At 41.0% G+C, this 26482-nt stretch overlaps 1 protein-coding gene and 1 long non-coding RNA gene across 2 annotated transcripts in view; one reads left to right on the top strand and one right to left on the bottom strand.

Annotated features, from left to right (window-relative positions):
• The first annotated feature begins 18437 nt into the window (after window positions 1-18437).
• LOC119144609 lies at window positions 18438-26477 on the top strand. Its single transcript, XR_005103172.1, has 5 exons — window positions 18438-18545; window positions 20317-21436; window positions 22356-22802; window positions 22890-22968; window positions 25230-26477. It is a non-coding gene; the product is annotated as an uncharacterized LOC119144609 (long non-coding RNA).
• Window positions 18439-26482, bottom strand: part of BANK1 (B cell scaffold protein with ankyrin repeats 1) — a 166950-nt gene continuing 158906 nt past the window's right edge. Inside the window, exons 15-16 of the mRNA XM_037380134.1 lie at window positions 21504-21553; window positions 18439-18543 (exon numbers count right to left, since the gene is read on the bottom strand). Coding sequence (XP_037236031.1) covers window positions 21543-21553 — 11 coding nt within the window. The 3' untranslated portion in view covers window positions 18439-18543; window positions 21504-21542. The remainder of the gene's footprint in view (window positions 18544-21503; window positions 21554-26482) is intronic.

The following is a 26482-nucleotide window of genomic DNA, read 5'->3' as shown; positions in this document are numbered from 1 at the left end:
TAATCTTTGGAAATGAAATCTCTTGACTAGAAAAGGCAATTCACCTAGCTGACTTTTGGAGCACGGGAGGAGAAGGAGGGAAGAGAAAGTAAAGAAAAAATATCTTTTTCACCTAAAGAAGGGCTGCAGGGGCTAGGAAGGACAGGAATACCAATGCCAATGAATCAACCAACCCCCTGTACCACCAGTATGATGTGTATAACCAAACTTAATTTTTTTCCTCATTTTCAAGTGGCTCTGAATTATAGTAAATATTTCCTATATTCCATCCTATCACATTATTTCCTCTTCTCAGGGTAAGTTAAATCACTGTTCTCTGTAGGTAATAACTTATGACAGCAGCAGCATAACTGCTTTCAGTGAAATCCGTAAAACTAGTTATATCCTATTTCCAAAGCAGCCCTGAGGTAGAGTAACGGAATCTGCATGTGCTTTATGAGTGGATGGCTCCTCTCCAAATAGGCTTTCACTCTAGTAGTGTTAAATAGTGGGGTGTTCCCCCCTGCCTCTTCACCAAAAGGTTTGAAAAGTATGCATACAAAAATGCACCACATTTAGAATTGTGAAGGTGAGTGAACAGGGAAAAAGTGGTTTCAGTATTTCAGTATTGGAGAGGAGGGCTGGGAAGGGGGAATAGAAAAAAACAGGAAAAGGATAGTGCAGTCTTTCTGCATGCAGCGGGACCTGATTCCTCACCGATTTAAGCAGCAGTTCGGAATCGTCAGTCTGCTTAGGAGAAGCACAGCAGTCACCTGCTGGGAGTTGCATTTCCAACAAGCAGGCTCTAGTTAATGTAAAATACCTCCTGGTAGTCCTTGAAGCTCTTCTGAGTTTTCATGTTATCAGAGTCAAATGTTGTAGGACCATTTCCTTACAAACTTTGTCCCTATGCTGTAATCTGTAATTGGCACCGAAATTAGGTAAATTCCCCCGATTTGCCATCTTCATTGGAAAAAAAGGACCAACCAACCACTGCCTCACTGTTCATATACAACAGTAAAATTAAAGAAAAACAGCAATATTTTGATGCCAGACTGCACAACTACGAATGAATATCCAGAGTGTAAGATGGGGAGAATTGGTGTTAAGGCTCCAGTTAGACGCTTTAGTCTATGTACTAGCCAGTGCTCGACAGACCATTTTATAAGGAAAACATGCTTGCAGTGTGTATTCTGGGACTAATATTTTGTTGTCATATATATGCAATTAATAAATGTTACATTAGGGTTAATGAAAAAGCAGAGATTGCAGATATTCTAGGACTAATCTAGTTGCAAAAGCTTGATGGGAGGAACAAAAAGAAAAATTTGGGGATGGGCTAGTTAAATATTTTAATATGATAAGAATTATATGAATGGAACTGCACTTTTATATGTATATTGCATAATTAGAAAACCCCTTTTGTCAGAGGATCCTAAATTGAGCATGAATTATGCCAGCTTTTACTGAAAGCACGTTTACACAAGTACTGTAGCATTTTTTGTACACAAACTAGATTCTGTATGTCCTAACGTCCTATTGAGGATTTTGTTGGCCTCTTGGCATAGCAGGCATGATTTGGGGACGTAGAATAAAACAGTGATTTTCTTCAATGCCTCCCTACTACAATAAATTACACCAATCTGGTGGCTGTCCTATGTATAATGGATTATTTAGATCAGCCAGCTTCCTGTGCATGTGTATACATATTCAACCATGACCATTAAATGCCCAAAACCTTAATAAAAATCTAATAGCAGTTAAAAGGGAAGAAAATGACAGTTCTGTCACAAAGAGCAGGTATTTGGAGCTGTCTTCCATTCTTGAAGTGAAAACAATACAGTGTTTCCTTTTGTTTTAGTGGAGTGAGAGGGATCTAGATGAAGCATGTCAAAGCAAATAGAGCATGTGTCAATGACAATTACATTTTACTCACAGTAAATATTCCTTTCCCAAACATGCGTAACTCTGAGGGAGATGTGGCATGACTACAGCTTCCTGAGGTCACGTAGTACTGGAGAACTGGTAGAGAAGGATGAGCGGGAGTGCATCACTTAACAAATGCCTGAAGTCAATTCAGAAGACAGAGAAGCCTAAATATTTCATAGATTCATAGAATGGTTGGGGTTGGGAGAGACCCTTGGAGATCACGTAGTCCCAAGCCCCTGCCATGGGCAGGGACACCTTCCACTAGACCAGGTTGCTCAAAACCCCATCCAGCCTGGCCCTGAACACGGCCAGGGATGGGGCATCCACAAATTCTCTGGGCAACCTGTTCTAGTGTCTCACCACCCTCACAGTAAGGAGTTTCTTCCAGTTAGGTTCTGGCAGGCTGCAATAAGGTCCCCCCAGAGCCTTCTCTTCTCCAGGCTGAACAACCCCAACTCTCTCAACCTGTCTTCACAGGAGAGGTGCTCCAGCTCTCTCATCTCTGTGGCCCTCCTCTGGACCCACTCCAGCAGCTCCATGCCCTCCTTATGTTGGGAGCCCCAGAGCTGAAGGCAGTCTGCCAGGTGGGGCCTTGCGAGAGCAGAGCAGAGGGGCAGAAACACCTCCTCTGACATGCTGGCCACGCTTCTTTTGATGCAGCCCTGGATGCAGTTGGCTTTCTGGGCTGCAGGTGCGCATTGTCAGGCCATGTTGAGCTCTTGTCCACCGGTGCCCCAAAGTTCTTCTCTTCAGAGCTGCTCCCAGTCCATTCTCTGCCCAGTCTGGGTCGGTACTGGGGGTTGCCGTGGCTCAGGTGCAAGACCTTGCACTTGGTCTTCTTTAACAGGTACTCAATGTAACTCTTAAATTATTCCAGTGAAACAAATTAATTATCAATCTGTTTGCTTCTGGGGCATAACCCAGAAGATTAGATGGCAAAGAAATTCCAATATAGGAATCCTGTGGCCAGTGAAGCATCCAGTGTAATGTGCAAACAGCCTTGCAAATCTGCATTTTCTCTGAATGGGATCTGCATTTACTGTTCTGCTAAGCCTTTTCATTGCCTTCCTATAAATTGCTTTAATTATTGTTGAGAGGTTTAGTAGCCAATGTGTTATTTCCAAAGTGCAGAGGTGGGCGTTCTGGAGCCCTTTGTGGTTCAGTGCGCCACAGTGCTTGTTTTCTCTTGCAAGTTCAGCAGGGGCAGGGGAAGTTCTTAAATTCCTGCTGTTTTCAAAATGTGCCTCCCAGCACTGACACCTGGTAACAAAGCCATGTGTTACTTCTTAGCTTCCAATGGATTTGGAAAGAGCATCTGAATGCTTGCATGTTACCAGGGCTTGTAGTGTTCTTTCTCTCTCTGTTTGTGTTGTTTTGGGTTTTTTTTAGATTTACTTTAATCTAAAAATGCCATTTCCCTTATCTTTAAGAAATCAGGCTGAAATATTTTGCACATCATAATTAATCCTGTGGTAGAATTTAAACAAGATTTGGATTTCCTTACATTTAATTATTTTCTTGTATATGTCTGGTTCCAGAATAAAATGAGAGCAGAGTGCAGCAGTCTCTGTGAATAAGTGGCTTTTTTTTTTACTGTTAGCAGGGTGTTGGGATGATAACCATAAGCTAATCTCATAGTTGCTCTAAAGAATAGGCAGGAACATAAGAATTGTGATGCAAATAGGTCTAAAACATCCATTATAGGTTATTTTTCCCCCAAATTGAGTGGCTGAGGTATGTCCTGAGGTATGTTTTATGTATGTGTAAATCTTATTACCTATGTCAAATATTCTTTTGAATTTGTGAATTCCTGGCATCAACTATATTTTTAGCAATGCTTACAGCAACTAATCTATATGTATTTCCATTAAAATTGCCTTTTGGGTTCACTCTTTTGTATTTTGAAGGTACAGTTAATAGACATGTCAAGTTCATTCTTTCTGTATCTTTACACGTATTCAGGTGTTATCCTTTCTTATTTGAATTTCTGATCTTTAGAGTAGCAAGCCCTTCCCAGCAATTTCCCATAGTGCAAATCATTTGCATATGAAAGACATGGAAAAGAACAACAATTTTGAAGACTGGGTGTGTGGAGGTGGCTTAAAGCATGTTATCCAAAGAGGAAACAACTGACTTTTGTATAAATAGTAATGTGTTTTCAGCTTTATCCTCCATTGTTTTCTTTCTTCAGTGAAAGATTTTTGTTGATGCTTTAGCAACAATTGCAGATTCAGCAGAATCTCTCATTGAATGACTCAAAGTGATTTCTAAGTTACTCATCCAAGCTTCTGGAGAATGTGTGGTTTATTCAAGCTGGATAAAAAAATATGCCTGATTTCAGAACATGAACCCAACCTGCCATCTTGTTACCTAGTGACTTCAGTCCTGAAGCTTGTCAGGATCTTTCTTCTAGGCTTACTGAGAGACTTGATTTATCAACACATTACACCCCAGTGCTGGTCAGAAGTTTTGCAAGCTGGTTGGGGCTCTGGAATCAGTACTCCTAGGCTGCCTCACGTAGTCTAATTGGCTCTACTCATGTGTAATGTATATGAAATGATACGTATAATGTGTGTGGGTGTTAGCCACACTGATCTGCAGATGGGACAAGGAGGGGAGTCTGTGTATTTGGCATGCTAGGCAAGCATTGCAAGCACTTTGGAAAAGAGATGTAACTGAAGGAGCTTTCCACCCCAATACAAATCTGACAAGAAGCTGAAGTTATGCTGTGGTGCCAGTTAGGAAGTTGGCTATTAGCAAGAATGCTATTGATCAAAACCAATTTGCCAAAATTAAAAAAGAATGTTGAGCAGATATATATTATCTGGATGAATACTAAGACTAACGTTGAGCAGATATATATTATCTGGATGAATACTAAGACTAACAAAGAATGGGTTGGCTAAAATGTTAATCATAAATTATGCTTTCACATCAAGTGTTGGGACTGACAAGTGCAGTTATATCTGCTGAGTTGAGTCTTCTCCATGTCTTCATAATCAAAGTAATTTTTTTAGTTTACAGACTGGGAGGACTTCTTGCATTATCCATTATATTATTGATTTAAACACCATACACCACCCCACCCGCACCCCTATCCCTGCCTGAATCTTGCATATGTCTGAATTCTCCTGATACAATCACTAAAATAAATGGTCTTCAGCATAGTCCGCTCTGTTGAGGCAAGCCTCTGCCAGTGTTACTTCAGTGCAGTTGTGTGAATGTTGAAGAGAGAAAGCAAAGAGTGTCTCTGACAATATGATTTATTCTAAAATAATTTGCTAGCACAGCTACTCCTGTTTCTCTGTTAATTCAGATTTTGCAGTGAGCACAATGAGAAGCCGTTTCATCTAATGCAAGGTACTAATTTGAAGCCTGCTTTCCTTAGGATGTGGATATCTGAAAAAAATAATAAAATTTCCATTTCCATTGGATCTCTAGAGACTGCTGCATCCCAGAGTATCTTTTGAGATTTCAGTTAAAAAATATGAACAAACAGTCTAGGTTAATGTAATGTTTCTTTGTCTGCCTAAAGAGATTAACACAAGGCTGAGTTGTTAGAAGATGTTAATCATTGGCAACAGTGGTTTCAAAATAAATGGCTTTTAAGCCTCATTTATTTAAATATCTTAAAGCATCCAAAGAGTACTCTCCTCTTATTTACTTTGCCTGCTGCTACTAAGAAATACCTTATATTTGCTAGATGACTTTCACAGTGAAAAGTTTGACTCCGGGAGTCTTGCTTTGGTTATGATAACATGAACTCACCCATCTTTGCAATGCGGCCAGCTGTGGAGCTGAAAAAGTGACACACATTTCAGCAATAACCAAACAATTTAATGCAGAATAGCTAAAAAGGGAGCTTTTAACCCCCTTACCTCAAGCTCTCTGGTATTCTCTGCCCTGGGCAAGATATCTGGCATATGCTGTAATGCTCTTAAGTCTTAACCTTGCAAGTACATGCTTTCTATTTTAGCAGCTTTATGCTTTTAAAAAGTTAGGTGAAAACTGCTAATTGCTGAAGAAGTCCTGAGAAGGCTGGATTTCTAAACGATCATAGGACCTATGATAGTTGGCTTCTCAGCACTGAACTTGTAGGTGTTGCATCTCTAATTCCTTACAAATAGGTATTTTGTCCTTCCTACATAATACGCAGAGTTCGACGCCTTAGAGTGGGCCTGAAGTGCTGCTGTGTGGCCAAAGCACTCAAGTTATAGGACAGCCGTGGCCTTTGGGCTCCAAGTGCATTGCTTAGATTTGGGATGAATCCCCGAGCTTAATCTTCTCATCCCCTGTGAGAGCACTAATCACAGGGACAACATTTTCAAGGGTGTTATATGCATGCACCTGTGGCAGGGTGGTGGCAGCCACACTGACTGCAGCCCCCCTGGAAAAATCCAGTCGACAGCTTACAGCCACAACACAGAATTAAGCTACGTGCAAAAGCTGCTGTGCTAGGATAATGTGCCCTGCTGCCCAAGTCTCAGGTGGTGCTTTAATAGCAAGAGCATCCTTCTCCTTCCTCCTCATTTCGTTATAAACGAGAGTAAATATTGCAATATAGTCCTAGCAGGTAGTCACCACGTTTGACATTGGCATACTTATTTAATGGTCTGTATAATTTAGAAGCTTGGTTTCATGCATTCAGGGTTGAAAGCCTTTGCTTGATCATTATTTTTCTATGCTTTGCATATCATGTTGCTATACAGTCTTTTATGTTCACTGCTGGTTATCTAGCTGCGTTGTAATCCAGCCCCTCTGCTACACTGAGACACAATGATTCATAAGAAACCCATATCTACTAAAAAAACCCGAATAATTTAAAATGGCAGTTTCAATCTGTAGCAGCAGTGGGGGTCGTAACAGTCTGGTTGCGGGAGAATTTACTGTAGTCTGTGTCACTGCAATCAGCTGAGCACATCAGCTGATGAGAGATTGTGAGTTTCATCTTGGAGAGCTGGTGAACTGTCAAATAATGAAGATAAAGTAAGGGAATTATGCTATTCCTGCTATTATGCTCCACGGTGCACCATTATGTCTTCCCTTTGCTATTGCATATATCATGTCGTGCTGGTAATGCCCAAGTTCATGAAGAGGGTTTCTGAGAACTTGAAATACTGCTGTCAGGGCTGTTTGTGTAGCTCACTGCTGGGTCAGGCTGGATTCTTTGCTGTGTGAAACAGAACTGTACAGTCTTGAAGCTTGCCTTGAACCCCAAGGAAAGAGGAAAAAAGGCTGCTAGAAAAACATAAGGAAAAAAAAGAGCGGGCCCAGACGTGTCCAGGTGTCATAGTTCTTACGGTGTCTATAGAAGATGATTGCTTTGCCTCCTAAAATTTTGTTGCACTGAATTTCTTCAGTAATGATCCTTTATTACGATGTGAAGTGGAATGCCTGGGCCCAGGCCTCTCTCAGATAAGACAGGGTTTTTCTTCCTGAGCAGGGTAAGAGGTGGATAACACCTCTTCTGGACAAGAGAAGGGCTGGATAACACGTGGCACAAGAGGCCGTGGTTAGCTGTCATCTCTGTCTGATTCCAGGGCAGAAGGTGTCAGCTCTCTTGCCTGAGGAGACAGTGGCAAGCAAAAGCTTAGCCAGGTGTAGTCTGTCACACGGGTCAGGGGTCCTTTTCACCCATGTGGGGGGATTGGGGCTATGGCAGAGAAAATGCACTCAAAAGGAAAAGAGATGAATTGTCCCTTTTGCCTGTCCTTGCTCGTGCATTTGGGCTGTCGCCGGCCTGTTGAATACCAAAATCCCTGAGCTGGGATGGAGGCACTGTCAGCACGCGCCCGCCCTAGGAAGAGCGAGCTGTTCAGTGTGGGTCTCCGGGCTGGGCAGTGGAAGGCTCCTGCTGCGTGCAATGCTAGTGAGGCCACGGGCACCTGCAGCTGAGCACACAGGGCCTGGCAGCTGCCTTTGCCTCTGGAAAGGGTGGCGTGGTTTGTCCTGGTGTTCCCGTACAATGGGTTTGCTGAGTGAGACGGGGTACCTGCAACCCAGAGGCTGTAATGGGGAGCTGCCTTTTCCATGGCTGTTAAGGCTGAGCTCTTCAAGCTATCTAATTTCACCTGCCTTCAGCTTCTTTGGAAACCCCACTTTCCATGTTTGGTGGTTACTGATGCTGGCTCCAGATCTAAAACTAGCAACTACTTGCTCTTGCAAATAGCCCCTGGGGGCTGTTTTAGTGGCTTTGTATCAGTTAGCTGGAACACTGGCACATTACATATACATGTGTGTGTGCGCGCGAGTGTGTGCGCGCGTGTGTGTGATGTAAACCTGTGACGGTCCATCTTGTACAGCCTTTCAGAGCTATCCCTCCACGCTGTTTCTCTTATTCTGTCAATACCAGAATCACAAAAGCTGTTACTGTAATTCTGAATGCATATGTGCAGCTGGGCTGTCAGCAAGGAATATATGTGGGCGAGTGGCTGAGCGAGCATGAATGAATGATTGAACAGAGGTAAACGCAACAAAAGATGTGGGTGGAAAGAGAAGGATTGAAATTGGCTCACCCACCACTTTAATACATTTTTTACAATGATGTATACAAGTGAGAAAAGGGTGAAGGGGTCTTTACTCCCCCAGCTGTTTGAATTCAATGTGGTTTTGTTTTGGGCATATTTTTGTTTCTATGCTCTCTTTAGGAAGAGGGAAAATGCCCTGGATGCCAGTGTTCTTACAGCATGATTTCCTGAATAAGTAAGCTGCAGCTCCTGTGGTGAGTGTAGGGAATCTTGCTTAACTTAATGCTCATGGAAAGCTGCTAGATAAGGAGAGCTTGGCTCTGTGAGACTGAGCAAGCAACTGACTGTGAGATTTTCTGATATCCTAACCCCCAAAGTGTTTAGCAGACAGATTAGGTCAGTGAAGCAGAACAGATATGCGGATGTTTCATTAGTTTGTTCAATTAGATGGTAACTGTGACCTGTTCAGGGGGGGCGGGGTGGGGGGTGGGGGTGGAAGAACAATGTTTCTCACCACGGAGCTGGTTTCTGTCTGGGCTATGGCGTGGTTTGCCTGTAGCTGGCCTGCAGAAATTTAAGGGAGAATACAAAATAACTCAGTCTCTGTGTTGCTGCGTAAGGGTTAGCTGGTGTGCCATGGCGAAAAGCATGTCCTTTATGGCTGCCTGGGTAGGCAACCAAGCAGAAGAGGGTAAGAAGTATGTGGGTGAGATACCAGCTTTTCTTCCTCAAGTCATGTACCATGCTAAGGTGGGAGGGAATCGAGGGAGGAGGGGGCACCAAGCTGAGCTGTTCATACAGCTGCAGTAAGCCTTTGAACAAGGTAGAACAGGAGAGGAACAAACATTATTGTCTGGCTTCCTTTGAGCTAGGGGACTTGCATGCTTTCCTGTAGTGTGTGACTTGCTCTAGTCCCATCTAATCTCATTAGCCTTGATTTCTTATGTTAATTTGGTATTCTGTGGGAAATGGTACAGTATCTCAAATACTTTCTGTCAAGTGCCTGTAAAAAAAAAAGTGTCTTGTACTCTTGATTGTGGTTTGCTTTGTAACCTTAGAGTTGTTAACCTGTGAACTAAAATAGCCTCCTCCTCCCAATGGCAAGCAGTTTCTTTTCACCCTGTTGTTGGTGCCACAGAATATGCATGCATTCTTACACATGTAATTAATTCAATTCATGGGCCTCATCAGGAACACCATCACATTTTATTCCAATATTTTGCTGAAAGATAAGGGGGCTCCTTAAATTACTTTGGAGAAGTGGAGCTTGCTATAACCATACAAAATCTGGTCAGACTTTGTGGTCAAATCTCCTGCTTTTTCTTTAGTAGTACATTAAACACTTTAAATTACAAACTTTACGGTCTTGACTATCCATCTGGATTATTTGATACAAGTCAGACATCTTTCATTCAAAGGTGAATTAGAGAGCAGTCGCTGTGAAATTAAGAATTTTGGGGTGATAATGACCATCCGGTCTGTATAACTGACCGATGGTATTGTGGTTGTGGTCATGACATTTGGAACCATCAAATCTCACCTCTGTTCTTTACTGAAAATAGGAAGCTATGCTTTTCTTGCCCTTTAAACATCAGAAATTTGTCAGTATATTTCAGTCTTCATCCAGTTAACCCTGGTCCTAAGTGGGGACTAATGACAGCTCAGTCACTGCTCTGGACGAGTTGGAAAGGGAAGACTTGGAGGGAATATCCCAGCACAAGGGATGTTTAAACACCAACTCCCATGCTGGGGTTAAGCCATCTTGTCTCATTTGGGAGGAGGAAGGGAGCCTGCTTTGCATCCACAGTATTATTTACTTACCTTGTTTTATAACATAGTACCACACCTGCTGTCCTGTTTCAAAATAGCTGATGCTTGGTGAGGTACGGATGGCAGGAGCAGCAGCGTAGCTTTCTCTAAGACTATTTTGGGAAGCTGACCCATGCTCTAAAGAGCTTGTTTTGCTGGAATCCTGATCTCAGCTTCGTTTTGCAAACAGTATGTGTTTTTACTCTGAAATGCCTCCAGTGTGCAGTTTTGTTTATCTTACGTGTTTGCAAGGCATATGATTAGACACAAATCTGACATCTAGTGTGTAAAATTGGCAAAAGAAATAGCTGTATTCAGATCAACAGTCAGAAACTGAATACCTTAAGTTGTTAATGACACTTCTGCAAAACAAAAAAAACCCATAAAAATTGAGGTAATGCATACTGCGTGATGGCAATCAAATTCAGTGTTCAAGCTCACTTAGCAGGAAATACTAAAAGAAAGCATGAAATTATCCAGAAAAGAAATAATCTTGCCTGTTAAGTTTTACAATGTATTTTCCCTCTGAGACCCCTTTTACAACATGTTTACATCTTGTAAACTTCTGTTTTAGGTGGGCAAGAGAAAATATGATGTCACAATGCCTAAATGGCAATGAAATTATCAGACCAGAGGAATGTTGCTGCCTCTTCCCTTCATTCTGCTGTAACTCCAGATGTCTAATTCTGAGAAATAAAAATACTACAGTCATTTTTCCTGCAGGAGATGGATTATGTTAGCGTGATATTTAGTCTGCTCTTCATAAACCACGGTGAGTCGGGTATGGTGTAAAGGCAACTTAAAACTCATTAGGTGGATCAAGGAGAGAAGGATTCTCTGTAGAGCTGGGGCAGAAGTTGCTCACCTGTTTTGCTCTCATCACTTGTTGGTCCATCGTGCTTGCTAAAGCACTCACACCACTGTTGGGCCTGATACATTAACTGATATTTAAACTATGGAAGAGGAGGGCTGTGGAAGTTGTGTAGGAGAAATTATGCACTGCAGTTAGTGGATTTCCCTGTAATACCTGTGTGCTATCTGTGTATTAACATCACTGCAAATGTTTCTAGTTTGTTAGGGCTGGAAAAGGTTTGTTTTTAATGGTGTTGATATTAATGAAGAAGCTTGCTTGGCTCTAAAGGGATTTAATTGATCAGTAGAGACAGCATCAGGAACTTATTACGTCCTGTGCTTATAGATTGACTGAATCCACCCTAAAATAGAAGACTAATGTAAGTTGTTAGCTCTGTTGGCTGTGATGGAGTTTTTGAGGACATACTTAAATGAAGGCTTCCCTCTTGCACTAATGGTGCAATTTATTTCTTGCCTAATCCTTTCCCATTCTCCATCTCCCTCACCAGAGCACTATGTGTCTCTCCATGCTGCCATTGTGCGCCGTGAGGCTAAAACTATGACTTGGGACAACGATAGCCCATGTGGGTGCTGTTTGGCAGCTAGGCAGCTGCTGGTGTTTGCTTCCATGGTTAGCAGCTGGCAGGGAATTGTTAGGCTAAGCTGCAGCTTACATTTGTGGCGTAACCACTGGTACTTACATGGCTCTTTTTTTCCTTTTTTTTTTTTTTTTCTCCAATCAGGCTTGAGTGCCCTGCCATCTATATTGCAATTTTATTCACAACAGTTCTGTGGCATAGGGGAATATGAAAGATGTCCTGAAGCATCACTGTGTGTGTAAATGGATTTTGATGCAAAAATACTGCATGCTGTACCCTAAACTTCCAGGTATTCACCTCCAGTAGTGGCATTTCCCAAACTCATTTGGGTGCCTGTGTTCCTTGGGTGTCTAGGATTGGAGCTGAACAGCCACCACATTTGGGTGAAAAAGTGTATAAAAGCCTACCAACGTGATAATCTGAGAGAGGTGCAGTTACTTACGTGCACTAATGCTGTTTGTTTGGTTACTTGCTGCTACCTTACAGTTCCCAGTTCTCGTCTTCTGAGTATGACAGAAAGCTCAGCTGTGGAGTGCCGCCCCGTATATTTATGTATGTGGGTCCTCATCTCCAGAGTGAGGCACGTGGTTTTTCCGGTAGTGTGAGTAAGCAGCAATGATGTGTGCAAGCCCATGCCTTGCAGGTAGAACTGTGTGTTGTAACCTCAAATACTAAAGAAAGCTTATCAAGTCTGCTTTGCAATCTCAGTTTAAGAAGGGAAAAGATGTTTCCAAAGGTGGTTTTTTTTCTTTATCTAGAAATATCTTTGTGTGAAAAGATTTCCAGTAACAGCACTTAATCTAGCAGAGCATGGTATTAGAAGAGTCAGAGAAGGGGGCTGAATAAGACAAAGCTCTGGTAGGAAAAAGTCTTCAGATAGTTGTTCCACCTGTGTCTTGCCTTGAAACGCGCTGGATCCAGGGTTACTTTCTGAAGAGCTGCTGTAACCCAGCCAAGCTGCATAGGTTAGCACCTCTGGGTGAAATGTTCTGGCCTGTCTTCTGCCAGGAGTGAAACCACAGGTTCATGAGTCATCTTAGCATTATGATTGATGAATACTGGCCAATTAAAAATACTGCTTTTTGCACATTTTTGTGGGTTTTTTTTCTTTTTTTCCTTTTTTTTTTTTTTTTCTCCACTAGGCTACCTGCATTCTCTTGCATATGGCAACAGTAAACTACTGCTGGTACAAGTTTTTCACACGTGGTTTTATTTTTTTAGATAACTAATGGGGCTTAGATATCCCATGCGAGAAGTATTTTAGTCCCTTGCATCTGCAAATAATTGCAGCTAATACGTGTTTTTTTACTTTTGAACTCTGCACTGTGTACTGTATGAACCAGGGAGCATCCATGTTAGACAATCCAAAAAATGGATTCTTCATCTATGTTGAACCCGTGCTGTCTGCACGTACAGGGTCTTTGCAGAAGTGAGCTGAGACCTGGGTACTTTTTTTTTGGCAAGAGGCAGCTCATCCAAGCTTTTGGAATAACTGTTGAGAGCTAGCAATGATGTTGGTGTAGGTCTTCTGATTTCTTGTACTGGGAGTCTGGCATAAGCTGACTGTCCCTTCCCTGGGACCATTTTCTGTCTCCGTTAGACTCTTCTCCACTCTCTGGATACAGTTCTTCAGTTCAGTTACTGTGGCCCAGCGTGTCTAGAGTGGGATGAGACTGAGTATGTCCCTCCTCCTCGCTTGTTGATGGCTTGTCTTGGGGCCTGGTTTTGGAATGATACACTTCAGTAACGCTGATTTGTCAGGACAAATGTTGGTTACAGCAAACGAAGGAGATGAGCCATCAGCCTACATGCTCTTGCCTTCCCTTCATTATTAACACCCCCATGAGGAGTGTCAGGACAACTCTTGTCATTTTGCTCCGGCTCTTATTACAGTAGGGGTTTCCTACCAAGACTGAAATGTATCTTCAGTATCTCTTAGGTTCCTGCAAGGATTATAGCTTTTTTAATAAAATGAAGGCAGGACTTTAGGTTTATTCTCATTCTCGTATATATTGCACTGTTTCTGAAACGCTACAAGTATTTTTTCATAGGGTGAACATCCAGCAAGGCTACATCTGAACAGTGAGTCACCTGAGCAAAAAGTGGACAGTCTTTGAGCACTGATGACCCAGTGAAACCTCTCCTGTAGTGAGGCTCCTCCTGGCACATCAGCCAGGCTGTCTTAAGGGTCCTGACATGAGTTCTGACTTGCTGATAACTACAGTCACTGTGAATCTCTTTGTATTGTCTTCTTTCTCTTAGGTGTCACCGTGTTTAAAATATTTTTGAACGTCTTCTCGGTTGAGGTTTAATAGAATACACACTGGCAGCTGGAAGGGTAAGAGTGGTGTTACTTTGCTGATCAGTCAATTAGTGAATCTCCTAGCTTACAATGAAGATAATATTTTAGAGCTCCTACAACAGGGGTCTTGCGTCAGGTAGGCTTTCAGGCTCTTGTGATTTACTTAATCATGCACTGCTACACAGACACTTGCTGACATTTCCCGTTAGTAACACACATTTGGTTAGCAAAACTTCAGGACTTCCTTTGTGTCAGAATGTCTGCTTATAAACATGTCTGAAGTTTAGTGGCACACCTTGGGGAAATCCTGCAGCAGAAAACAGTGTGAATACCGAACATCCAAGGGGTGGGGACAGAAGCTTCTATTTTTTTGTAGAAGTATAATGATTTTACGTGTAGCTTGCACATAATTAACTATACTGAGATTTAGAAATTCCCTTTGGAGGAGGGGGAAAAAAAAAAGCATCCATCCCTTGGCTGTCTGCCTCAGAGCGTGGGTGGGTGGGTGGATAATTCTGTGTGTGTAAACAAAAAAACATGAACAAAAGCCCTGTTCTCAACTTGTTTCTTAGCTGCTGTGGAATTTCATATCATAGAAATTACATTGTCGTGGATTACATGCAATTTGTCAGAAAGATTTTGTACCCCAACAACAATTATCTGAGATATAGGACATAAAAGAAACTGAAAGGGTTTTGGTGGGGTGGGTTATTTTTTTGGTGTTCTACATTAAAATACCAGGAGTCAGAGGAGATAACTATTTGTGTCAAATCTACCCTCAGCTGAAGATCAGAGTAATAAAAGCAAGCAAATCTGTAACGTAGCAAAAGTATTTCTTCATTGAAGTGACACTGTGTTTTCCCCATTGATTTTTTTTTTTTTTTTTTTTTTTACATCCTTTTTAGACTGCTCTGCGCTCTGTAGAATAGTTGTACTTCTGTGACAGTGGCAAAAGTAGCTGTCCAGGTACAGGAACTTAAAATACTATAGATTTTTGTACCTCACAGATCAAGATTAAAGTTGTTTCAGTGACAGGTTTAGTGAGTTTAAATATTTACTGTTATTATACTTCTGTTGTGCAACAGTGAGACATTGTGTCTGTCAAACACTAGGTGCACTTACTGCCTGAAAGAATGACACAGCCTTAGAAAATTATGGGGAGATTTAAAAAGGAAAAAAAAAAAGAGAATGTGTTGGCTGGGAGGGCTAGCCTGAAATTTGTGTCTTCAGTCGCTAAAGCTTGCTCATGAAAACTCCCTACTAACTGCCTCACTGATGAAAAACGTGAGGTGCCTCTGCCTGCCCTCTTGCCCTTCCTGTCCAAGGATTACTGAAGCTTTTTGCCTTTTACATCTCACTAACGTTGCTGGGGCTTGAATTTAGCCTTTAAAATTCTTAAATCCTGCTTGCTGTTGTTATCCTGTAACAAGGCAACAGTTTCTTCTGTGCTTCAATTTTTAGCCAATGGGAATTCCCTGGTTGTATTCCCCGGTGGACTGGTGCTATGCCTGGACGCTGCTGAAATGTCTAACACTGGCGCTACTGTACTTGGTATGCTTGGAGCCGTGCTTGGCTGAACTAGCACAAGCAGAGAAGAAGAGTTGCTTTGTTATGGGTAATCCTAAATTACCCTGGGCTGCAAGTTGTGGAGTATCATAGAATGCATTATAGATGCAAATACGTGTACATACATAGACGGAGCATGGCTTCTAGTTTGTCTGTTTGGCACTGTTGCTATATTGTTACACTCTTCCCTAGGAAACCCATAGCTGTTCTTGATGCAACTTTCTGTGCTTTATTTTTGTACATTTCCTGTTTTGTTAAGTTTCTTACCTTGACCTCAACTCGCTGTGTTTCCCAGGTGCCTCTCACTGGGACAACAGAGCTGCTGGGCCACTGCCTGTCCCGTGGCAGCATGGAGAGCACCTGGATCCTGCCCAGAGGTCTGTGAGGACTGACCACCCCCAAGAAAGGTCCCTTCATCTCTTTTGCTACAGAAAAAAGCAAAAAAAACTGCAGAAAAGCCACCAGGTACTGACATGAAGAAGCTTTTAATGATTTGTATTCTCTTTTCAGTTTATGTGGGCTCCTCAGGAAAGCTTGCCAGGGGATACATTGACTAGCTGGGTTTATAGGAATATAAATGTTATTTTTGGGGGAAGCAAGCCGAACCTCTTAAGGGAAAATAACAGCTTATACACATTTAGATTTCCAAGTAATTCTCCCTACTCCATTTCCACGTGGTCAGGTAAGTTTTAAAACATCACAGCTCCTCTCCTATAGAGCCTGAAAGTCTCATGTCCCTCAGTTCATAGACACTGACTATTTCCAGATCTGGGGAACAAATATACATTTCAAAGCTTTTGCTGTGGTTCAACTAGCTCAGGACAAGCCTTTGTATGGAATCCAAAGCTATGTTACCATGCTAATACAGCAGTCACTGATACTTAGGACTTTACAGCAACAAATCTGTGCTATTTGTGGGAGTGTTTCTAGAAGAAATGGGGGTTTTCCCCAGAGAACAGATCATTTCCTGAAAATGTTTAATTGACCCGTTGAAAATAGAAATGTAATTAGCCTAAAGCTATATGTGGAATTTAAACTTGCAAGATTCTGTCATTATTTTAAAATCCCAACACTGTCTTTTTGGCTTATTTCTATTTGTAACAGTTCTTGGCACAGTAATTTGTTGAAATTGAAAAAATAATATGACCCTTTGCCCTGGTTTCAGCTGGGATAGCGTTAATTTTCTTTTCAGTAGCTGGTACAATGCTGTGTTTTGGATTTGATGTGAGAATAATGTTGATAACATACTGATGTTTTTAGTATAAGCATTACTTAGCAACAACCAAGTCAAGGACTTTTTGGTTTCTCAAGCAAGAAGGCTGGAAAGGCACAAGAAAATGGGAGGGGACACAGCCAGGACAGCTGACCTGAACCAGTCAAAGGGTTTTCCACATTCCATACCCTATGACGTCACTCTGAGTATATAAACTGGGGGGAGTTGGCCAAGGTCTGCCCATCACTGCTCAGGGACTGGCTGGGCATCGGTCAGCAGGTAGTAAGCTCACATTTTTTGTCAAAATGACAAGTATTGTGCATTGCTTGGGTTTTTTTCCTTCTGGATTTCATTCCTCTTTCCTCTCTCTCTTTTAATTACAATTGTTATTTTTATAATATTTTATTTTAATTCAACTATTAAGCTGAATTATTATTATCTCAGCCCATGAGTTTTACCTTTTTCCTGGTTCTCCTCCCCATCCTGCTGGGTCAGGGATATGGGAGTGAGCAAATGGCTGCGTGGTACTTAATTGCTGGCTGGGGTTAAGCCACGACACCTTCAAGACTCTTAAGTCTGAACAGAAATCCACTCCCCTCTTCCAGATTTGGGTGTCACATTAACATGTGTTAAGGAGCCACGTTTATTTGTATTTGTTTCTGATTGTAAGTAGTTTTCAGTTTTTCCTAACTGAAGTTTAAGTGCAAGCATCTCTTAGTACATGCAAAGCAGAAATTCAACACTGAGAATTTGAGGGAACGCTTGCTACGAATAATTCAGGTTCATAAAGATGTCTGAGAATAATGCACAACTAAGAGTTTAGTAAAGATTAAGATCTATGTGAAGGCAGTTTTGGCCAACAGCATATTTACCTGCTTTTTAAGAAGGCTCGTGCAAAGCTAAAATAACGAGGGTGAGGAAAGTCAATTTAAGCTCTTACTTACCTGAAAGTTAAAAACTCCTCTTATACCCCCAGCAGGTGACACAGAGGTCTTTTTTTTGTGCATGAATTAGGGCAAGTTTTCTTGCATACTCCTGTTACTGTCACATGCTCACTTAAATTTTGGAGCATATAGCTGTGGGAATGGAGACCATTATACCCATTAACCATATCCACTACTTTAGTTTTGCTGTGTGAACGCAGTAGAGATTCTTTCAGTTTGGTCTGGATATCACTTACCTTAGGCGACTTACTAGACAAAACAATTTCCTTGTAAACCCAATTCTCGTAATCACTTTAATGCATTAGTAGATAATTAGTACACATAGTTTGACTTCAGAAATTAACTTTGAGTACAATTATTTCAACTAGTGATGGAGTACAACTACTATTCCTAGGAAAGACAAATGTATATACAAAGTTTATAGAAAAATGTCTTAAAAAGTAAAACCTAAATTTTGTGTATTATAACTTCATAATCTTCATAACTTGTCACGATCTTCCTCTTTTGTGCATAAAATCTACTACTAAACAACTATCAAGCATTATGGAAAAATTGAAATGAGTTTAAAAATGATGAACCAAAACATGCAATATATCTTTATATAAAACCTCAGCTGTCATCTTGGGGAAAAAAACAAGACAAAGAAAAAAATCTGAAATTCAGTGCTGACTTTACCAGAAGTCTTATTAATTTGCTTTAGTGATACTGGATTCCGTCCAGAGTTGGCCCAGGTGAGATTCCAAGATGCTGAAGTGCAGCGATGATCGCACGCAGCCGCGCCACAGCAGCATGCGCTGGATGGAGCCTCAGGCTGTCAGGGCGCAGCCTGGAGACGCGTTGGATGCCAAGCAGAGGAAACGATGCACAGACGGCTGAAGAACCACTGTAAGAAATAATGAAAATGCCCATTATTCAGTAAGACTGGTCATGTTTGTTTAGAATAAGATCGAACACTGTATTTATTGAAACAAGTACGAAAGAATCAAAGCCACAGCCTCCTCCTTCAGGTCCACCAGCTGGATCTCAACTCTGTTATTCTTCTCCCCCCTTACGTAAGGGAAGTGTGATGATCTGTGGGTGGGCATGAGCAACATAACTAAGAACTTCGCCTTGGAGTTGGAGGCTCAATCATTTGGAGAGTCAGAGTATTAGCAATAGAATTGCAGTTTTTGAACGTTTTATCTGCAGGGTTTTTGTAATAATTAACCACTGAAAAATCTCCCTGCAATTGGTCATTAAAAAAACCAAACAGTGGTCTGTCTTCAGGCACACATTTTTTTTTTTTTTTAAATCAAGAAAGGTCCCATCCTCCTATGTGGTATGCACAGTATTGTTGTGTACATCACTGAACATATTTCATCACGTTTAGAATACTGAAGTCTTTTAATTAAAAAAAAGACATTCAGTTACTTTCTCATGATTTAGAATTTTGCCTTAAATACATGTTTTCCAGCGCATGTGGGTGAACGAACATTCCCTTTCCAACTGTTATTTTTCTGTTAATACGATCTCCTTGCAAGTGATGGAAAAGAGAGAGTGGAAAAAACCTCAACCTCCAAACCACCAAGTTTTTTTAATCTTGACAGGACTGTTCTGCTGCTTTACAGCTGTGGCACATGTGCCTCTACATAAATTCTTTGCTTTTCGAAGACTAGTACGTTCAGTGTTATGGTATTGTAAGGCCTCTGAACCAATCTGAAGACAGAAGAGCAAGAAAGCTATGGTGAGGCCATACTTTGCAGAAGAGGAGAACCTTGGCATTTGGTGCGGATAATTCACAAACAGAACTGATTGAATGTTCTGTTCTGGATAAATTCTATTTTGCATGATCTCCCACGTCTAATTCACCTTCTCTCTCCCATGTAACAATTTTCTAAAAGTGACAGATCACCTATTCTGATCCCAGGGGTAATTCCCCACCTTGAATGATTCATCTCACTTCAGCAATCTGCAATTTGTAAGCACCTCTGCTGTTACCAAGTTTTTCATAATAGTTTTCTTCAGCTTCAGAGCTTTTAACATTCAAAGCTTTTTTACCCATTTAGTGTAGGTGACTTCAGCTCTACTCAAGGAAACAGCTCTTTTAGGAAAGCCCATGTAGGAGTGGAGCTGCCTATTGAACAAGGAGTGGTAATTTTTCATTTTCAGGTCACACCGTAAGACTAATTTTAGGTTCTTATGAGAACTTTGGAGGAGGGGGGCCTGAACAAGTGAGTTAGAGGCTGAGCAGCAGCAGGGAAGGTACCTATTGTTTTATGGTGTGGGCACTGAACTCCAGTGAGCAGGAGGGCAGCTGGGTCCAGAAATGAGATGTGGAAACACAGTTCTCACAAGCAGCTACTGCTCTTTCCTTTACATGGGAGAAGGGTGGCAGAAAAGACCTCACTGAATATTATCTGTTTTCAGTGCCTCAAAAATAATGCTGCAACAGTCTAAAATGTCATTCCGCCACTTGGAAAAGCTGGAGACACAAATTGAATCAAAGTAACTTAGCTAACAAAGCCTTTAAATAAAATTACCTTTGTCTTCAGGAATAAACTGCATCATTCTGTTACTGTGAACAAATATTACTTAATCCCTTTTATAACTCTAATAATGCAAAATTAAAAATGCTACTCATATCTAAAATGGTAAATTTTAATTTTGAAATTTTCAGGTCCTAAACTCATCTGAAGGAATGAAAACTGAAGAAGAAAATCTAACTTGGACTTTTGGAGCTGTTCAGCACAGACTGTTCTTGCAGAGATCAACAAACTGAAGAAATTCAGTGCCTAAGAAAACCAAGGGATTGGAAATTTGTTAAAGATCTCAAGGAAAAGATTTGCACATACATGACCAGAATGCAGACATCCTTGTCCTTATCCTTAAAATTTTAATAGCTGTCATCCTTCCATGCATAAAAAGGGTTGCATGACTCCTTCATTTTCAGCATAATTCATTTAGCAAAATGAGAAATTTTCCAGATCATTTTTTCAGTGTACCCTATCCTTAAAATGAAGGCAAGCTAATTCATGAGGTGATCTAAGTTCAGTTCCTGGTAAGTTTTTTTCTCAGCACAGGTGTTGAAAACTGAACTGATTAAAAAAACCAAAACACAAACCATAGAAAGCAACCACCAACCCCCCAAAAAACTCAATGAATGCTGTAAACCCAATTTATTTACTTTACCCTCCTAGCAGCAAGTCTAATGATCAGGCCTCATTGAAAGGTAGACATACAGTTCTAAAACTGCTATGAGATTACATGTAAGCACACAGGTACCAAAAACTAATTACCCCCCCCCCCCCCAACTATTAAAGAACTCATTAGATGCCCAAAGCCAAGAAACTCACAGTCACTAACACAAGCATCAGAAAATTCTGCTGTTTGTCGAGACAATACCATCACCTGTTGGCTTTTGAGCACTTAAGTGACCATTGGTCTCTTGGTTAATCAGTATTTCTGGACACATGCTTGTATCTGTGCCTTTCAACCTGATTTTGATGTTCGGTACATTTGATACTGCATGTGTGATCAGTATGGAGGAATACAGCCTCTAGGTGCATAAGCTCAATGAATTGCAATAACTAACGGGAACTCTCGTCAACTGCATCGACAAGTCAGGCAAGTGTCTCGCTGCTTGCAAATCTGCCCTGCAGTAACAAGAATAGGTTGACACCTGATAAAAACCAAGTTCCAGTATAAGCCAGAATGACTTCGAGAATCGGACTGATGTGAAATCAGATTTCTGAGATGCACTTCCATTCTATTGTTACACAAATGCACTCTGATGGAAGGTACTTCCACAAGTGTTTTCCATGACAAATAATGTCTCTGTGCCTGTGTTCATATACTTGCTCTTACCTGTGTTAATTAGGCATCTGTTCCCCTTCTGTTGGGCTCCTAGTTGGAGACTAAAAAGAAATAGATGCAATTAATAAATAGTCATGTATATCAATGATAAATTAGGCCAGTGCGGAATGTCTTTCAAAGTTGATTAATTCTCAAAACACATACCTAGGATGAGTCACTTCTTACTTGTTTTACTTCAAATGTGAATATAACATGTGTCCCTGGGAGCAGGGGAGCAAGAGACATCCACAAAAACAGGCAGGTGTTGTGTAGGAGAATGACATGAGGTGCATTTTGTACAAATCTTATTTCTAACAGCCATCTTTACTGGTGGCAATTAGGAGAGGCGGAGGGTACATGGATATTCAGTTGTTTTGGTGAACTCCTCAGTCAAGAGTCTGACTGTGAGCTTGCCTCATGAAGACCTGATTTGGTGACGAATGGGCAGGAACCTAGCTTTTTGTTATTTTCTTGATTTTAAATTTAAGCATCATGTGAAGCTACAGAATACTTAAGAAACTGGAAATAAGCCAGGCTAAAGGTGCAGCTTCACAAGTCTAATGGACACTATTGTAAACTACCAACAAGTATTTTCCAGACTAGAGGCCCTGACTGAAATGCATACCGTTGAAGTCATGAAGAAGATAAATCTTCTGTGACTTCCTCACTCCCCACACATACAAAAGCTTGTATATGCTTCAGGATCCTGAGTTATTTCAACTTTGCTAACTGGGTTGAGTAAAGAAGTCTTGAGTTCCCATCGATCCAAATGTCAAAATTAGTGTCTTTGTTCTTCTTCCTATCAACCTATCAGAGATGATGGAAATTGGTTAATGTGCTCAAAATTAAGTGCTGCTGTTTTAGTTTTAAGGGAACTCTACTTAGACACTAACTGCAAGCTGGAGTGGCATCAACTGATGAATAAGCAATCTGTTAGCAGCCTGGACTAAAAACAAAGTGCTGATGAGGGTTGAGGAATGAAGCCAGACCTTTAGGATAGCAAACGTAATCAATAACCTGCCAGTTTGTGAAAGGTGCATAGAGCTCTTCTGAGTGGTTTTCTGGATGAAGCTGAGGAAGAGATTTGGTCTTTGGCAGATGGTTGAGCAAACTTAATTAAGCCAGAGCTGCTTTATTTTCACAGGCATCTACAAATCTGGAAGAAGAAATTCTGTGGAGGATGCCTCTACTGCAGTGGATGGCCTGGCTGTTTACAGTGCCGTACAGGAGCGGGTCAGTATGTCAGTATTGAGCAGCCTGTAGCAACAGACAGTAAAATTGTCCTTCTGGGATATGAAGGCCACTTCCAGTGTAAGTACCTACTGATTTTAACAGCTAAGAAATAAATGCTTTCAGTTGAGTTCCCTGTGGAAAAAACTTTTGACCTTTCCACAGCAGGCCACCTACCTTGCCAGTCTTGCCAAGGATCCCAAGACGGGAACAGATGCAAAGACCGAATTGCTCATTTGCCCCACAGGTATATTTGTCACCAGAGCAATACTAAGAATCTTACATGTTTCCTAAGATCTATATTAATTTTAAACTATTACGTTAAGTTGCTGGCACTGAAATACTACTACTACTATAATTTTAAAAAAGTCAAGCTTCACATTTGCTTAATGCAGTACTGGTCTTCTGAAGTCCATCTGAATCACAGTTGGTCTTCTGTGGCCTTTATCTTGCTTGTTACCTGGCAGTGCGCCTACTGCTCAGCTCTTGCTGCTACGCTAGAAGTGGAGAACAGTGTCAGCCATTCCTGGTTCTGAGGAGGACTCTTACGCTATACTGGCTGTATCCCTAAAGACAAAGTTCAAGGCTCTACAGATTGGCTATGAGGGGATAACTAACTACAAGCAATTCAAGCCACCTTACGTAGTTTCTGCAATCTTGCACTTAGTTTTAGATGCTGGATGACTAAATCTGTGGGATGTGGCACATAAGGTGCCATAATGTTAATTGCAATAGAAGGCAGATTTTGAAATCTCATTTTCAGAAACAGCTAAATGATATTCACATAGGTAATTCAAATGTCCAAAGGCGCAGATAGTTGTTGGTTTGGTTTTTTTTTTTTTAAAATAAAATCCTGTGCTAAAAAGTATGGACATGGAACGCATGTGAAAGCTGCATTGTCTTTTAAGACTGTAAAGGAAACTTGTCTAGCCATCCTCACATACATGTTGTCTAAGCTGCTGCCATTCATTCTGTTAGTGGACACGCACAAACCCAAGACTCTTAAGCATTGCCCATAACCTTAAGCGTAAGGTAAGGAATCAGTTACCACAGAGTCAGCTGAGCTCTAACTATTTGGGTGCTCATGTCTTGTGGGATGTCACAGCAGCAGCACGCATCCACCTTAGCGTGACAGCACAGCATCTTCCTGGGAGAGCAGCACACATCTGCCTCACTGGGGGCAAATTCTGGCTGTCCTGATTTGGAAATGTCGCCCAGAGGAGACCTATGGCTGAGGCTTTCAAATGCCAAGACATACCTCCTCAGTTCAACTGTTTCAATCCTGTTGTTCTTTCCATTCTTCCTTGTCTCCTGCTCTAGTATTTCACGGTTGGCAAGGTGCCTTTCCGGACAGTGTATGAGCCTCGCTTATAAATGAAGCTTCCCATAGGCAGTAGACTACTTCTAGTTCAGTACTTCGGTGGTGTCAGGAAAAATGCCAAGGAAAATCTTAAAATACCTTAAAATGTCTGTGCCACTCAGATTTCAAAATGGAGCTTTTGTCCCCAAATCACTTACGTATTTCCATTAAATTTTATTAAAGGTATTTTTTATTCGTTGTTGTTCTGTTGGCTATGTCTTGCTTCCTTTCTTGGAAAAGATATTATCAATGTCTATGGGCAAGGCCTTATGTATATTATATAGTAATGAGATACATCATTGTGCCTGTACTTTCTGCAAGTGAACATTCTACAAGCTTAGTCCTTATTTTAAGAAAAAATAAATAGGTTTTTGTAGATATTTCATTCTAAGAGTGACGGAACTTTTTCTTTGCAGTTAATTTTTTTGAGGGGTGTTACTCAGTCTGATATTAAACTGTTGCAAAATGAGACACGAATTTTGAGATAGCATCAGATGTTTTAATGGAAGACTGAACTGAGTGCCACTCTCGTTAATAACTTTCATTACAGTGGAAGCAAGATCAAACTTATCAAGAAACTAACAATTATGTTCCATACCAATTTATAGGAGTTCTTTTCTTTTCTCATTAAAATAAAATCAAATTCCTTTTCTAAAAGGCTTCTGACATGATTGAATCCTCAATCACTACTTCAAAACCCATCTATGAAAAAGGCTGTCTGAATCTTGATTTCAAACATGGAGTCTGAAGAGGGAGGTGCAGATTGAGAGTCTGTATAGGCATGTAAGAACTGGAATTCATTAAACAAATCTGAGACCTGCTAACATTCATGCATACTGCTTTATTAAATGGCATCTGGAATAAAGGGTCTCGAAAACAAATGCTCCCTGGCCTGCTTTCCTTAGGAACTATGAAAGAGAAAAGAATGTGATTATCATTTTTGTTCCAGGCAATTTATTTACGCCTGAGCTTAGGTATTGGTCTCCTGAGATTCTTCTTTACTCCTGCCACCAATATGCTCCCAGCTGTAGAGGGAGTTCCATATTTCAGAAGTTCTTATTTTCAAGAAATTAAAGCTTTGATAATAAAGTGCACCGTTGGACAAGACAGGGGTCTCCATAATGATTCTTCCCATTGTATTTCTGCAGAGTGAAGCTGCTGATTTATATGGATCGCAAGGATACAAGATAGTGTAACAGAGGGAAGAAAGGTTGGGATCAGAAGGGAACACAGTGACTGTTATCCGACTTACTGGATAATTTCCAAAATTTAAAATTCTGGTGTTGATACTACATTTCTGCTGGTATTATTCAATAACCAAACTCTGGAGAGAGCAGTCAGAGACAGGACTGATGTGGCCTTAGAAGAAAACCCTACAGACAAATACTTTCCAAGAATCACTCTCATGTCATCCTGAGCTTTGCCTTGCCCATAGAAAAGACTGCAGGAACAAATGCAGTGATCCCAGGCCCCCAGGTGCCAAGCACCTTGTGAAGGCTTATGGACTGTCACATGCTCAGGATGCTGCATCCTTACCAAATGTTGAAGATATTAAAGCTGAAATATATAGTATATAGTATATATATAGAAGTATAAAGTTTCTACTGCAACTCTGCTAGGGCCAGCAAGAATTTCCCTAAATTGCAGTATCTTGGAGATCCACATAAATATAACACTGTCTAACAGAATAATGAAAGCAGTACTGTGGATTATGTTTCTCTCTTGCAGTACAGAAATTACACATTTAGGCGATAATTTTAAATAGCAATACACAAATGGTACTAAGTCCAACGTGAAAAAGAAACTATTCCCCTTCCAAGAATGTGTATGTACTAGAAGTTTACAGAAATCACAGGCCTAAACTCAACAGCATCTAAAGCAATCTTTTCATAACAACAAGAGATCGTTTGCAGGAAATGCAGGTGCTGCTGCTGCAGATGACATTCAATCACAAAGGGAAAAAGCATCTCAGATGACCAGAAGTACAGCTTTTATTAATGACTCACAATACTAAACTGCTGTGACAGTGGAAAGTTCATCAAGAATTTGCCAGTGCAAATTGATAGCTGATTTACAAATAAAATACTGAAGTCATCAAGTATATTGTTCTAAAGGAATCACCTACGCTAACTGTGATGAAGCAGTAGGAAATGGGCTGCAGAAAAGCTGAGCCACGAAGACTTGGTAAACTTTCTGCCCCATTAACTCTCAGTGAGCTCATCATTGAGATGAAATCTTGACCCTGCTGAAGACTGATTACACTAAGATAACTGGAATGTGGTCAGATACGGAAAATGCTCATTATAAATTCAATGCCTGATCCAAAAGTCTGCTTATGCTTTGGATCAGACCTTTGCAGTATGCTTACAGTTCCAGGCTTCAGTGAAAGGCAGAGAAAGTG

The sequence above is a fragment of the Falco rusticolus genome, chromosome 1 (assembly GCF_015220075.1).
Source record: "Falco rusticolus isolate bFalRus1 chromosome 1, bFalRus1.pri, whole genome shotgun sequence".
NCBI lineage: Eukaryota > Metazoa > Chordata > Aves > Falconiformes > Falconidae > Falco > Falco rusticolus.
Note: the sequence above shows the minus strand (reverse complement) of the source record. Positions and strands in the feature narration are given on the sequence as shown.